The sequence below is a fragment of the Paramisgurnus dabryanus genome, chromosome 10 (genome assembly GCF_030506205.2).
Source record: "Paramisgurnus dabryanus chromosome 10, PD_genome_1.1, whole genome shotgun sequence".
NCBI lineage: Eukaryota > Metazoa > Chordata > Actinopteri > Cypriniformes > Cobitidae > Paramisgurnus > Paramisgurnus dabryanus.
The window spans coordinates 20,938,275-20,955,035 of NC_133346.1; the positions used below are offsets into that span (position 1 = coordinate 20,938,275).

At 36.4% G+C, this 16,761-nt stretch overlaps 1 protein-coding gene across 1 annotated transcript; it reads left to right on the plus strand.

Moving 5' to 3' along the window:
• The first annotated feature begins 10,131 nt into the window (after positions 1–10,131).
• LOC135779843 (heat shock protein 30-like) lies at positions 10,132–11,303 on the plus strand. The gene has a single exon (XM_065290753.2). It carries the CDS (start codon positions 10,142–10,144, stop codon positions 10,907–10,909), a length of 768 nt encoding a protein of 255 aa, XP_065146825.1. The 5' UTR covers positions 10,132–10,141; the 3' UTR covers positions 10,910–11,303.
• The last annotated feature ends 5,458 nt before the right edge of the window (positions 11,304–16,761 follow it).

Here is a 16,761-nt window from a genome sequence, read left to right on the forward strand (position 1 = left end):
AAGGCCTAGTCCTGGTTTAAGCTAATCCATGTCCGGGAAAACACTGCATTATTGCAGACAAAAATACACAATATAAAAATTCCTTGTTGCACTTAAATACTTACGTTTAATCAACTTGCATTTAAAATTCAATTATAAAAATAAAATTGAATTAGCTTAAGTTATTTTAAATTTATTTTTATAATTTATAGCAACTGCTCACTTGTCAAGAAAGTTGAAATTAATCGTAATTTTAAATTGGTTAAACGTAAAAATGTAAGGAATTTTTACGGCAACATAATCATTTGTTTCATCACAAGACAAAAATGTTATTTGTAAAAGTCTTTGAAACTGAGGACTTAGACCAAATAATGAAGAAGCAGCAGCCAACAAGAGTCCAGCACACAAACAATCCAGTTTAAATGTGCGCAGAATTTTGTATCCAATAAAAGCATCTAGGAAATAAATAAAAGTAAATGGATGTAAGCACTAACTGTCAGTTATAAATAAATAAATTCTCTCTAATCTGTTTAAGTTTACTGCATGCCATTGAATGAGATGGCCGACTGAATCTTCTGCAGTATAGAGATTATAAGGTTGGCAAAGCAAACGTCTGTTGAGCGGGAAACATAAAGCAGAAGTAAAGAGGGAGGGACGTTATAATACAAGAGAAAAATAGCAAGAATAGAGGGCGTTTCTATTATATACATACATATATATATGGCCTGTAGAGACCTTACAATGTGTGTGTGTGTGTGTGTGTGTGTGTGTGTGTGTGCATTTGCTACAGTGTGTTTGTGTGTGGGCTAGTGACCACCTTTGTGTTTATTTCGGTTTGTTTATTTGTTTTCTGTCAGCGTAAAAGTGTGAGAAATGAGCCAGGGAAGACTCACACAGGTTTGTAGATTTTCAACATTTTACTTTGTTTACAATCGTGTCAGCAGATTCACTTGAGATGCACACATTTTATTATTAATGTTGTTCTCCTCACTGAAGCTCATGATGCCACATCCTTGTCAGATGTAAGATAAAATAACCCTGCATCTCTCACAAAACCCCAACAGGTCAATTTGTAACAGAATATTTAATAAAAAAATTAACCCCAACTAAATAAACCTTTCCGGATTGATAAATGATCCAATAAAGGAACCCGTGAGAACGGAAGAACATCAAGAGAACGCGGTCACCTAACAGAGCTCTGTGTATTTTGGTCTGCCACAAACACTGAACATGTTTCTTTATTCGCCAACAGCTGCAGTACGTGGGCACGGATCCGATACTCGCCTCAATATTGTCCACAGGTGTCAAATTATACCTTAGGGTTTCTGAAAAATCTGGACATTATTTCTACAAGCATTTTCAAAGATGTCGTAAAGATTTGGATGTGTAATTTAATACCCCTGATAAATGTGATTTTCATGGTGTGAAGCTCACATGTGTTAAATGAGTCGTTTCTGGTCTTTCAAGTGAAACGTTTATACGGGCGAAAGGGGAAAGCTGAGAAGCCTTCGTGTAGTGTGTTAAATCAAAAATATATTTACAAATACGCTTCGTGGACTTTACTGACTACTTATTCACTCTATTATTTAAATGTTTTTTTTTTTCATTAACCATGCACTGTCTGCCTTTTGTTTTTAAATCTTATCAGCCAGTAAACTTCTAAATTTTTTTTCTTAATTTTTTTTAGCTAAAGGATTCATTATTTTGGACCTATATACACACTGAAAGTCGTTATTTGATTATTTCTCATAAGAAGTCAGATGTTATCTCCTTAAGAGGATCTTAAGTGATATTTTTACTCCCTGCTGGTCAAATCAAAAGCAGAGAAAGCCCCCGACCATCACTTCTCTCTTCTGATAGTCGATTCATGTGAGTTCATGTGTATAGACCAATTTAGAGTAGACGTCACAGTTACGTCACTGCAAGCTGCGCGCGCAATGCGGTTGCAGAAAAACAGTGGAAATGAATTAGACACGAGTGAAAAGAGCAAGATAACTCACTGGAAAATGTCCGGTTGTGCTGTTAAGTGTCAGAATAAGAATGCCAAAAAAGATGGCTTTCATTTTTATAGAATACCATCGTCAAAGACATCATTTGAAGATAAACGTAGGTGTTTATGATTACATTAAGCCCTTAAACGGACAGAATGGAGCGAGGAAATCATCTGGAAATCTTTTAATAATTAGAATAGAAAATAAGTAGAGAAGATGTCCGGTGTTCTGTAGAAGTCTGTTCCCCCCATTTGTTTCTTATAGCGTTTTTATCATGTTACAATTATAATTTATTATGAAAGAAATAATAAAAAACCGGAAAATTATGAAATATTTAATAAACGCTAATATATATAATACATGATAGTATTGCTTTTACATGTACTTTAGCGATTCAGACTGTAAAAATATTTGATTTAGCAAAAAAGAACAATACATATACATTACATACATGCATATCAGTAGCCAAGCCATAATAAACGTAATGTGATTAAAACGCTATAAGAAACATTGCACTGAAGGGAAACATAGGGGAATCAGACTTCGACAGAACACCGGATCCATAAAAATCACGGTTTAATGCTAAAACACTTCATAACCCTACTGCGGAGCAGTCACTTTCTGCAACCAGTTTGGCTCCGCCCACAAAAAACGTCATCTCTGTTTGCAAACACGAAATTGGTCTATTGGTCTCCTCTCATCGTGGCCTCAGACTTTGAACCACAGCTCTGTTTAACTCAATTACCCAGGCTTTCATGTCTTTGGCACATTGGCCAACAAACAATCAACTATCCAATAGCCAGGCCTCAAATAGCTAACTCACCTGATGTGAACTCGAGATCTTATTGTAACAAGTCTACTTACGTTTTCTATACTAAATGGATCTAGATAAGTGTGATTAGATATTAAACAGATAATTCACATAGCAAATGCTACAAACATGCGCCTAATAGATCAACGAGAGCAAACAAACAGATTTCAATTTACAGCTGAAACTGATTTTATCTTTGATAATCACACGGCGCGCTGCAGAAACGGGTGTGAGCTGAACTATCAGCTGAATCCTTAAGTAAACTAATGTTTCATTAACACAGCAAAGCACTGAGCTAACAGCGTCTCTTTAAAGGAATAACAAGGAGATGAGCCATTTAGTACACAATACACTCTCGGACTAATAAACATCACAATGTCACACATTGCCCTTTAAGGGAATTGCAGGTTCTGCCCAAAAACACAGTTTTTTTATTAAGTGTAATGAATTTGACAAGGATTAGCTGTCTGTGCATTTGTAACACTATTGGCTAAACAAATTCAAATAAAAGATTGCATCCATTTCTCGTTTGCCATGTTTATGTCACTTAAGGGGCTAGTGTATCTCAAACCATGTCTTTTGTAGTCATTTTAGGTCTGGTGACTCCATGGTAGCCTACCTGCAAGAATCTTAATTTGTTTGTCTTTTTTTGGTTAGGTCGACCCGAATGATAAAACATAATTCTTAGCATATTCAACATAATCTCGTGGCAATTTGTAGGCTATATACTGTATTTTACATGGTTCTATGAATTTGTACAATCTTATTTATATGTTGTGCACAATTTGCTTTTACCACAGTGATATTAAAACATAATTCTTTGCATATTCAACATAATCTCGTGGCAATTTGTAGGCTATATTTTACATGGTTGTATGAATTTATGTCTTATTTATATGAGGTGGGGTTTCATTCATGCCTTTTCCTCAGGTTTTGTCCACTGTCAGAAGAAATGGTCATAAAATGGTCCCTAGCTGTTACTGGGGTGGTATCCTTTCAAAAAGTACACCTTGGCACATAAACAGTTTATATTAGTTCCTCAAAGCAGTGGCGGCTCGTGACTGCTCTTCTGAGGGGCACAAATTCAAAATAAGTGTCATGTGTGTTACTCGTGTTTTCAAAATATGTCTTTGTTGCGTCATATTAAACTAGTTTTGCCAAAATAAGTGCCTGCTGCACACGTGTCAAAACCGTTTATGATAAAAGAGTCGCTCAAGTTCACAAAATAAACGCAAGACACTCCCTTAACAGTAAACTCTGAGTACGCATGAGATTATGCGAGTATCTGGCAAATGCGAGCATCTCTTTTATCATAAACCCTTTAGACACGTCTGCAGCAGGCACTTATTTTGACACGACACGTGATGAACATACACTGTAAAAAAAATCCGTAGAAATTACAATGTAATTGCAGCTGGGTTGCCGGTAATTTACCGTAGATTTAAATGTATGTTATTTACTGGCAAGAGTTTGTTCAAAGTTTAATACATTTTAAATATTAACAAGTCTTTATCTTTACAGAATTAAACTATACAATAACAGCCTCATGCAAAGCATTCTGGGAACCAGAAATCATCATCAACCTTTTTCTGTTTTTTGCTTCAGATCTTGCTTTCCAGAACGTTTTGCTTGATGCTGTTTTTTTAGTTTTACTCTGTAAAGACAAAGACTTGTGAATGTTAGATGTTCATTCAACTTTGAACAAAATGTTGCCAGTAAATAACATAAATTTAAATCTACGGTAAATTACCGGCAACCCAGCTGCAATTTCTACGGATTTTTTTTTACAGAGTAGGTTCACTCAACATGGCAAGCATATTAGGAAATTACGAACCACACACATGATGGGATACATACATGTTGTGACGAACTTTGTACCGTGTGCCCTCAAAAAAAGAACTCACTGGCCGCCACTGCCTCAAAGGTGCATATTGGTACCAAATGTGCACATATCTGCACCTAAATGATACATATTAGGATCTTTTTAAAAAGTACTTCCCAGTGACAGCTATAGGGGCCAGTTTTTGGACATTTTTCTTACAGTGTACCCATCAAGCAAAAATTGAGACAGTGAAATGACGGCTAACTATAGACCCAGTATAGTCCATCTGTGAGTAACCCACTTTAGTACCCTAAATAACCCTGAATTTGGTTACATGCCATTTTTGCAGAAATAACTTGGAGATGTACAATATTCCATCATGTAAGCAAAGTCAACAGGTGTTCAAGGTGTTTGCTTTCATTTCTTTTACAAAGTATACACATCGTCTATTCTTGGGCTTTGGTTAAACGTCTATTAGACTTTCACTGCTAGCCCAAATGTTTCCTTGTTTTAGCCAAAATTGCTTGCTGGGGATGATTTACTTCATACATCAAATTAGTCACCTCGTAAAATATGCATGAATTCCAGAGATCATGCTGGCATTTTAGCTTAGCCAAGGATCCTGTTGGTTGTGTTTGATGACTGACTCAACTTTAAAGACACATTACAATACATGTGTTACAATACAATACATGTGTCAGAATCCTGCCGGATCCTGTTGGTATTTAGATCTAGTTTAGCATGGCAGGGTTCTGACAGTACATATGTTCTATGTGGGAAATGTGTGGTTGTAGTATTGGTTTATTCCGACCACGCATTTCCCGGGTCTCGCCACTTTTTCCCGATCCCTTACTCGTGATTATTTTCAGCTGTATGTAATTTACTTTCTCCCTATTTAAGAGTCCTTGTGTTTGTTGTCTAGTGCACATTCGTCTTGTTTAATGCCTTGTCCCATGCTTGTTTCTTGCCCTGTCGGTTCCAGTAAGTTTTGTGTATATTTAAGTCTTGATCTGTTTAATGTGTTGAAAGTTATTGTTAGTTTTTGTTAAGTTTAGTGTTAGTTTAGTGTTGTCCTCCCTTGTCTTGTTTCGCCCCCTCGTGGGTTTTGTTTTCCTGGTTTTTCCCCTGTTTTGTAATAAATTCCTTTTTTGTTACGTCCGCATCTGGGTTCGTGTTTTGTGTTTACCCAATTCCTGACAACATGTGTTACAATACCAGTTTTTGGTTCCTCAAACTGAACTATTGGAACCAAATTGAACCTAGAATAAACATTTCTTTCATAACTTATTCTAAAGAAGCTTTTTTGAAACAGAAAGTCTTTAAATGTTAAAGGTTCCTTATGAAAACATTTAACCAATACACATACATGTGTCCCCAAATGCTTGCTTTAAAATTTCTTATCACCGGCCTTGTACCGTTATTTTGTCCCAAAATGTAATGCAGACATTGTTGTAAAGGGTCCCAAAACATGCATTGCATGTTAAATCATGCAAAACACTTTGCATACTATTTTTGAATGATCAATCAAGAGACAAACTATTCAAAATGAATGCTTTATGGTTGTCAAACGTTGAATGCAATGTTAATGTGATGCAATGTTGACTACTTTTCTGTCTCTGTTAGACATCCACTAAAAATAATAGCAGTAGTAGTTTACCCCAAAAAATCCTAAAAAAAATACCTAAAAAATATTTTATTAACCCTTGTGTTTTTTTGTGAGTTTAAGTATTCTGTAAACTCAAAATAAAATATTTTTGGATAAATGATGATAAGCACATGTACCTATTGACTTCATATCTGTTTTTCATAAGTAAATGAGTACGTAAACTGTGTGCTTACCATCATTTATTAAAATATCTTATTGTGTGTTCATCAATATAAAGAAATTCATACAGGTTAAAAACAACATGAGGGTTAGTATATGATGACAGAAGTGTCATTTTATCCCTTTGAAGTTATTGCAATAATGACTAAGTAAATTACGTTTTAAAGTTTAGTATTTTTTGCTATTCAGTTATATATAACAAAAGCAATAGTTGGGTCACTGTAGGTTTTTGTACTGCACTCAATGCAGTTTTTGGTTCCTCAAACTGAACTATTTGAACCTAGAATAAACATTTCTTTCATAACTTAATCTAAAGAAGCTTTTTTGGTTCCTTATGGAACCATTCAACCAAAAATGGCTCTGCTATGGGATTGTTAAGCACCTTTGTTTTTCCAATTAGTGCTTTTCGGAAACATTTTCATGCTGTAAAATTAAGGATGAATTGTTTGAGTGCCTCATTTGTAAGTCCTTTTGAATAAAAGTGTCTGCTAAATGTAAATGCCCCAAGTGTCCACCACACCTACATTAACTACCACACCCTTATAGCTTGTGATGAATATGAAGACTGACAAAGCTATTGCAGCATTTGTCAGAAATGCTGGTTGAATGAGACTTTGTTTTGATCGTTGCGTTTTGTCATTGCATTTCGAGTGTCCACATGGGGCTTAAACAATCCATTTTATAAATGTGAATAATGTAATGGGTTTTGTGATGAATAGAACATCACAACCTTAGAATAAAAAGGGAAAGACCCAATCAAGACACAAGCCATTATAAATCAGGGCAACAAAGCACGTCTAACAAAAATAGCTCTTGAGGAAACGTGTGAGGTTTTGCTAGACCAGAACAATAGGAGGAGAGGGTGGCTCAGGGAAAAAAGATCCGATCTGAAAGCCAATGATGACTACACAGCGGGAAACAAGTTGTGACCCTCGAGAAGCTTTTTGGAAGACTTGTGGCTTCCTGCTGGAAGCCCTGCTTCATCTCTCCTGTACTCCCTCCATCGCTTTATTTTGTCGAGCGAGATGGGGGCTTTAGTGCACAGGATAGGGTCACAGGGCCAGAGAAGGCTCGAGGTTGGAGGCAGAGGTTCCTGTTCAGGGAAATCCTGTCTTTCAACGGCAATGCATCGTGGATGAGCGCCTTCACGTGTCTCAAGGGCACACAACTCTGCAAAAGATCTGATAAAGCAGGCCCAAAGCTTTACGATTGAACCCCGGGTCACGCAGAACGTACGCCAGGAGCGGAGGAGCTCCAGATTGCAGAAACAGGCACCTTCACACACCGGGGGAAATAATCAAAGCTTCTTCCTGCATAAGAAGCAAACAGAGAACTGTGGGTACGGCGACACGTCGGTCGCATGCGAGATGCGATTTCACCGGATCTATGCGTGTGAGACCAGGAGAGCTCATCCTAAGGGCACAAAGCATCCCTTCATGAGCAGATCTATTCCTGCCATTGTGAGAGCTGGGTTTTATAGTCGTCTCAAGCTCTCTCTCTCTTCAGGCCTGTCACTGGAGCTAAATGAGTTCCCTGTCATCAGCTGAACTCAGCTGCAGGCATTCAAAGGAACCGAGCTGACAGCTCTCTCTCTCTCTCTCCTGACCACAGACACTTTAATGGCATGTGCCGAACTGAATGAGGCTTAGCTAAATTTCTTTGTCCTAATGGAAAGCATCACCTGTCTATCAAAACTTGAATGCCAACTATGCCATATTAAAGTAGAGACATAACTGCAATTGTCTTCTTATTCATTTTATTATAGGGCCCACGGGAAAATGTTATGGATTTAAGTATGGAATAATTGAACGATGGTCGTTGAATTATGCGTTACACCGGGGGTGCATTATTTTCAAATAATTTAAAGGACCAGAGTCAATTATTCCTATTTATGGAAAACTAATGCATACCTGTGCAACATTTCTCAACCAATCAGTATAAAGCATTTAACAGCCCTGTGGTATAAAAGTTTCTATTTCATAGCTCTCACGTTGTTTCATAAAAGTATCAAAGTAGTCTTGGATGTTTCTCCTAATATTGCATTGAAGAAATAAAAGACAAATGGGGCAGCTGTTACAATGCATTAATAGTATGCAGCTATAAAATGAACATTGCATAGGTAAAATAATCTGCATTTTGGGTCAATTCAATGAGAAATTTTTAGGTTCAAATTGACATTTGATTGCAGAGATGGTAGATCTGAGTTCAGTTTGGGACATGGTTGAGATCTTTTCTAAAACTAATGGAAACATTTGTGAAATTTCTGGGTCTTTTTCCCAGGAGAAATATATGAAACTTGAGCAAAAGTCTCTATTTAGTCTTATTAATGTGTAGAGGAATAGAATAGGGCCATTATTAGCATTGATCTAAAAGATTGATCAACCAATGTATAAGAACAAGATATAAACATAATATAGGCAAGACAGCATGTATTTAAATAAAAACTGAATCAGATTGTTAAGTCAAATAAACCAATTCCTTTAATTCAGTAGTTTATTGATAGTCATACCTAAGCACACTGAATACACTCAAAACATTGCTATATATTCCCGTTTGTTGATTTATACCAGTTGGATGCTGTTCGAGTCTTCAGACACAAGAAGAGGCCACACACAGACAGACACGCGCTCACGCAGACAGGTGTGTATCTGTTAGAAACAACAGTGACATGATTACATTGCACAAGTGCAGAAGTGACGATAACAACTGTTTCATATGGATTTCCCTTCTATGCGTTATTTTAGCATATAAATGAAGAATTTGATATCTCTTTTAAAACAATAACTGTATCTACCGTGAACGAAATGCCCTTCAAAAGTTCGGTAAATAAATGTATAATTAATCTAGAGAAAAGTGTAAACGTCTGTTTAAATATTTATTTATTGCCACACCCAGACTCTTTATTATCAAGTATTTTTATGATTCCCATTATTGTGACATTTTAAACGTGTTAAAAGACAAACCCCGATATTTACCCTCAGGTAAACGTTGACGAGAAGCTGAAATCGTTTGTTGTGTAAGAGCGACACCTGCTGGTTTACATCCAAATACGCGCGTGCCAAATATAAAAAGGCTGAGTGACGATGCCTAAAAATGCTAGAACTCATTCTTATAAATTACATTTTACCTTGTACTTATCGTTTCTTGCCATGTTTACACAGAAGTTGGACTAGCAGTCAAACTCGTGAATTTGTAGGTCTATTACTTGGATACAGATATACATAACAATGCTTATCTAACAGTACAACTTTTGTTACTCATTGATTAATCGATTTCTTTTCTGTCCATTGAGAATTAACAAAGTAGGTTTCGGTGTGACGTCATTATCTCTCTCCACGTGGTGACGCGCGCCACCCAGTGTATGAATGGTAGGCTTGCCTACTACCTGGAAAGTTCATGAACTTGCTCGTGTATAATAATAATAACATATTAAATATAAACTTATATATATATATATATATATATTCTTAAATATTACCTATAAATTATATACACGCACGCACGCGCGCGCGCGCACACACACACACACACACACACGCGATAAATTAAAAAGTAATTGAAATAAATAACAATATATTTGTTTAATGGTTTATTGCACACAATTAGAAAACAACTTGTGTGGTGTCATTATCCGATTTTAGCTTTGTTTTTTTCTGCTAGGAGAGTCAGAGTTGTGTGACGTCATGAACTAGGTCGATGCTGGCACCCAGTGGATGAATGTGGTAATACCTGGAAAGTTCATGAACTTGCTGGTGCTGATAAACAGGCAGTATAAAGCTGAGAGACTCACAGCACTCGAGTCAAACCTAAACACACAACCAGAGAGAGACACAGAGAGATTGAGAAGCAATACAACAACAGAGAAGACACTAAAAATGTTGAGCCTGCATGCATTTCAGCCTTCCCTCATCACTCCATTCATGAGGATTGACTGGCCAGTGTGCAGTCTGTGGCCGGAGATCGAACCTCTTTACAGACACACTGACCTACTGCAGGAGATGAGGAGCAGCCTGGAGAAACTTCAGCACAAAATCTCTGAGGAGATCCAGCAAATGTCAAACTCTGAGGAGATCCAGCCGCTCACCTGTACAGTGCAGGAGAAAGAGGGAAGTGGCTTTGCGTTGACACTGGACACTAAAGACTTTTCCCCAGAAGAACTGTCAGTCAAACAGGTGGGCAGGAAGCTGCAGGTGAGCGGAAAGACAGAGAAGAAGCAGGAGGATGGGAAAGACTCGTACTCGTACAGAATCCAAGAGTTCAGACGTGTGTTTGATCTGCCTGAAGGAGTGAATCCTGAGACAGTGACCTGCTTCATGACTGATGGAAAGCTCTACATACAGGCATCAGTCAATCAGATATCTGAAACACCTGAGAGGATGCTGCACATTCACTGCCCTCAAACTGGGAAGACAACACAGACAGAGATTGAAAAGATTCAAAACAACACCACTGAAACACACAAGACTGATCAGCAATCTTAAAAACTCTCAACAGAAGATCAACTCAACAGATTTGTACTGTGGAAAGCAATTTATGAGATGAACTTTATCTTTATATAATGTTTTGTAATAATTGTTGTACTCTTTAATGTGTAATCTTATTTAGTATTTTTCATTTTTAATGAACTGGTTCATTCTTACTTGGAGTGTTTAAAAAAAAATGAGAGGCAATAATTTGTTAAAAATGCTTTCCCTTTTTAAAAGAAACTTTCACTGCTTTGTATTTAAAATCATGATATATCCAGTAAAACTCAATCTTGATGTTTTGAAATTTCTGAAATTGTAGTCATTTATTTTTTAATTTTAAATACTGATAACACAGCTGCTTACGTGTGTGACGTTTCCAGAAGAGACAGTAACACCACAGACAGATTAGTACAAATACAGTTTTCTAAAATGGAGGGCCTATCATGATGATTTTTAAGATAAAAAGTAAAAAAAAAACTCAAGTTTACGACTCTTACAAGTTTTGTCCAATAAGTTTATTTTCACAGATGAATGCAATTTTTATCATTTTTGAAGTTTAAATGTGTTTATTCACCCCATTGGCAGATATTTTTGCTTGCTTTAAGCACAAATTCACATAAATTGTATATTTTTTTGTCTAAAAACTAGACATATTTTCTGAGGTCATTTTGCTCATCAAGAAAAAGCATCTTAATTTAAGATTTCTACTGAAAACAAGACAAAAATACTAAGTAAGAAAGTCATTTATTGTAGTGCACATCAACATCATCAACACCAAGCTTCCAACAGCTCTTTCAAACTTCACATTTAAAACACGTTTCCTGATAAAGAGGATGAATGTTTGTTGGGAATTGTGCCCATGTTGCATTGTTTTTGAGATCTTTATGTTCCATACAAAGTCCCATTAAGCAGCCACCCTTTAAATGACACTTTGGGTCAAAAACATGCCGTGGAAAATGATGTTACTGGTGTGGCTTTTGAGGCAAATCAACAGTGTTGGGGGTAACGCATTACAAGTAACGTGCATGTATTAAGTCCTTACAGAAGACGTTACAGAAAATCACAGAAAAAGCATCCAGGACTTGTCCGTTATCGTTTAATTTTTGGTTCATTCACACTGCCAATAATTTTCTGGAACCTGTGCGTGCATTCACACAGATGCCGTAAAAATCCTGTAAAGACACATGACGTGTTTAAAGTCCTGCACTTGGTAGTTTTTTTCTCAGCAGGGTCTGAAGTATGTTTATTATCCGTTAATTCTCTCTAGATATGTTAAAAAGAGATGTTATAAGTTTGGACAGTTTTTACATTATTTTAGTCTAGGACAAGTCTAACCCCCGTCCGAGATGAGAATAAAAACCTGCTTTGTCCAGCTATGATTAGGCAGAGCTTTCGATGTTGTCATGGAAAGTTTGGTTGTTTTTAGTCACATGACCTGCAATCGCTTGCGGCTTCCAGCACTCTGTCTGTAACTAATGTTGGAAAACTTCGGCGAACAAGGCAGCCACTTATCGGCCAATCCCGATACACATAAAACTCGCAAATATCGGCCCGATAATTATAAATATACAGTTGGCAACTATCACTTCATCAACATTAAATTTGTTATCAAACTAAAGAAATAGTTTTAACAGTAAAATAAATGAAATTTAATTCATAGTCCATATTCACATCCTGATTATTGTCCAGCTAGTGTTAATGTCCTAATGCTACAACTTTTAATGGCTTGGCCTTGTTCTGATGGGTGGATGAGTGGGTGTATATGGACTCCTTTCCAATGGCGTTGTTATCCACCTTATACTCCGAGGGACACCAGTGTGCCATTTTGACTGGCTTTTTAAAGTTTTTTTATGAAATCCAGAAATACCGACATAATTTGTGCTGTTAAGGTTGCCGTAATAGCTGCTACAAATGCAGTAAATCTCCATATAAAACAATAATCCATGCACAAGGGCTGAATGTGTTTGTGGCACATGTGCACCCATTAACTGAAAGTGGAATGACATTAGAATTTTAACCCACAATTTCTCTGTCTGTGAGATTCTTATCTTCCTGAAATGTTTCTTGGACATACTGCCATGTGGTTTTTAAGTGTCGATGGAATTGCCAGTTTTTTACTAGGGCTACTTATCACTGGTCGTCCTCTGTTTGAGTGTCTGATCTGTGTTGAGCGTTACCTGGCAGTGATTCATCCTGTAACCTTTCTGAAGTTTAAACCTTAAAGGGAGAGAAAGAAAGAGAGGAGGAAAACCACATGAAGAGAAGGGAGTTTCCTATCATTCTCATAACTACTTTCAGTATGTTTATCACATATACTCCATTTACTTTTTCAGGAATCTTTTGCATATGATAGACCAGTATGTTGATGAAACCATTACAATTAGTTTCATCTTTTTTGTTGTTGCTGGTTTTGTTCAGCCTGTTCTTTATCTGCACCGGTTGGAAAACTTTTGTGATCATGATTAAACCTGTCATTGTGAATTTAATTCCAAAACTTTTATTTCTAGATAAGCAAGTTCCTTTTTTAAATTATTTTCATTTAAAACTAATTGTCACTTTTCTTTAAATCAGAGTTCATGATGTAGTGAAAGAAGGAATATGGACTCATAAAAAAATAATAGCGTCTATCATAACTTATGATCTACTAAAAGTGTGTGGTTTGTGTCTAGAAACATTGTCCTCTTCCATGTGTTTTTTTTTTGGGGTGTTCAGAAGAAAACCTTTAGTAAGTGGGTGCGTCGCCCCAGCTAAAAATTTGTAATAACATGCAGTTGAGGGGGGTACGTGCTGTTGCAACAATACCCAGCTTGCGAGTTTAATCAAGTTTAAAGGGTTTGTATTAATTAAATGGCTGTTTCTTCAGGCTTTTAAAATACATGCAAACATTTAAACAAGAAAATTGTATTTAAAAGCCTTCTTAGAGGAAACAAGTAGACAGATATGTCAATTTTCCCTGATTAGGCCTTCTACACATCAAAGCATATATACATGAGTTAAACCACTGGTTCGAACAGTTAACATTTTTACACATCCACGTACAGAAAGAGAGTCATCCACGTGTATCAAATAAAGAATTTAAATTAGAAAACACTCAAAACAACTTTCATTAAAAGCCATTCACAGCACACGCGCGCTTCAACCCACATTACCACAATCAGACAGAGAAGAAGCATGCGCGCCCTCTAGTGCTCAAATAATAGATTCAGATTTACGAGTGATGTGCAAAAGCTTTACATTTACATCAATTAAATTATAGAAAATGTAAGAGTTTAATTGGTAATCAAACATATTCATTATTTATTTTAACATGGCAATATTGTATACAATGATTTTTAAAGTACACTTAAAACAAACCTATATAATTCGTCTTTCAAACATCTGATTATGTTCAAAAAGTAAAATCCTCTGGTACCATAAAGCTGGTTAATGTGAAAGTAGACCAAATAATATTTTAATAGATATCAACATATCGACATTAATGACCTTTATATACACGTTGATTTATTTATGTATTACTATTAATGTTATTATATTTTATTATTAAAAGTAAAACTGTATAAAGTGGTAAAAGATTTTTAAAAAGTAATAAATAAACCTTCACACTGACGACAATAGCTGATAGAAATATTCAAGTTTTAAATGATCTTTTCTGAGTTTAATTGCTGTGCTTGCTATAGTAAATGAGTCACGCAAGTAGATAGTTACTTTTATTTAAAATAAACAAATAGGGTAATTGTTCGTTTGGCAGCAGAAAACTATAAATATACAGTTGGTAACTATCACTTGGTCTACGTTAAATTTGTTATCCTATCCTACTCCGCAAAATTGTTTTAACTGTAAATAAATGAAACGTTACTCAAATTTTACTGAAATTCCGTCATGGTCACGTGACACAGACGCGATTTTTTTACAGACGCGATTCCTGCTATGACCTAATATGGAATCCATGACAACCAAATGACAACACATAGAACGCCAGCTCTCGGGCTATATAAAGCGCAGTTCCACAGTGTTGAGTTATTGTGTGGTGAGCTTAGGTAGAGAACAGTCAAACTCAAAACACTCTGCTGAGGACAGTGCAGGACAGGTAGGGGAGGGAACATCTTAAATCTTGCATTAGAAAAAAACACTTGTGTAAACGCCAACTGCTTTCGTTCATAATTATGATAATTAATTAATGTGTTTTTATTAGAGATATGAGATATAAGTAATGCGTCATGTAAATTGATCTGAAACGAATCGCTTAACAAAGCGTCATTTACAATGGAATACTGAAATACCTTTCAACGTCCAAAATTAATAAAAGATTAAAATTAATTTGATCAAACAAACGTCCGCATAGATAATTATTTTCAAAGCGAGCCCACGTTGTATATGACTGTGGCATTTTCATCCCAGGGACTCGTTTAACCCTACAGAAAAATCCAGCGTAAACTGGCAGCTGGTTTTAGCTGGTTTTGGCTGGTTTAAGGTGGCAGTAGCTGGTCCTAGCCTGGCAGAGCTTGCTTTTAGTAGGGAAGAGTAGTTTTCACTGTAAAGGTGGAAATGGCCCTACTTTTGAAACACATACGGTAAGCATCAGTGGCGGTTCTACACGGAGGCCAAGGGTGGCCCGTGCCTCTGTAGACATGTCCCTGGCCACCCCTGTGGCCACCCCGTGCTGACCAAATAAAAAAGTATAAATTTATTTTGATTTTACACGCGAGCGCCAAAAGCGGAACTAATGCGACGCAACGTTCTACACGGGCAAATTAGAGCGGCGCACCCAGTCACTGTAGCCGCCTGCGTTTGCTGCGAGTGCTGCTCGGCGAGTGTCTCAATTCATTCCCAATCTCCTGATGTTGAGAATGTGGATGCAGGTCTGGGCACTGGTAAGGACTCTAGCTCACTTGACATTGGGACACTGTTCACTTGTTCTCCTGTGACGTAGCTGCTTAAGCGCGTTGTGATCATTCAAAGCTGTTATTCATCAACAACCGGCAAAACCAACATCTCGCTAAACTTTTTAAAGTTTACACATTGTAAAAAGCGCTGTAATTATGCTCTTACTTATACGTGCATAAAATTGTAGGAATATAATTAAATGTTACATATAAAAATGTTTACAATTTAATATTATTAAATATTATTAAATATTATTTAATATTAATATTATTAATATTATTTTAAATACTGATTAGATTGTGGTCCCTAAATGTCTAGCAATGTATATTTATATGTAAACTAAAACAAATGTTTGTCTTTATAAAAGTTTGCATTTTATAAAGTTTATTGAGTAGGCTTGCATGATTTTCGGTTGAGGGGCTTTAGAAAAGAGCCAAGCTTCCCTTTTGCACCTGTACTCACTCTTGTATTAAATAAATATTTATATAATTGCAAAGTAAAATAAAGTTTACGGGGCAGTTTCCCGGAAAGGGGTTAGACTAGTCCTAGACTAAAATTAATGTAAGAGCTGTCCAAACTGAAAACAACTTGCACTGACATATCTTAAAATACACCAGTGCCCTTTGTTTTGCTTCAAAATGCACACAAGTAATGTTTTTAGTAAGGCATGTTTGTTAAAACTAGTTATATTTCCTAATTAAACTAAGGCCTAGTCCTGTCTTAAACTAATTCGTGTAACCAGCCCTATAGGGGCGGTTTCCCGGACCAGGATTAGCTTAATCCAGGACTAGGCCTTAGTTTAATTAGGAAATATAACTAGTTTTAACAAATATGCCTTACTAAAAGCATTACATGCATGTGCATTTTGAGAAACAAAGGGCACTGTTGTATTTTAAGATATGTCAGTGCAAGTTGTTTTCAGTTTGGAGAGCTCTTAAAAGTGTTTAAGTCTAGGACCAGTCTAATCCCTGTCCGGGAAACCG

Excerpts from the sequence above, each read along its gene's own strand:
- LOC135779843 (XM_065290753.2), top strand. The coding sequence starts at position 10,142 with ATGAATGTGGTAATACCTGGAAAGTTCATGAACTTGCTGGTGCTGATA.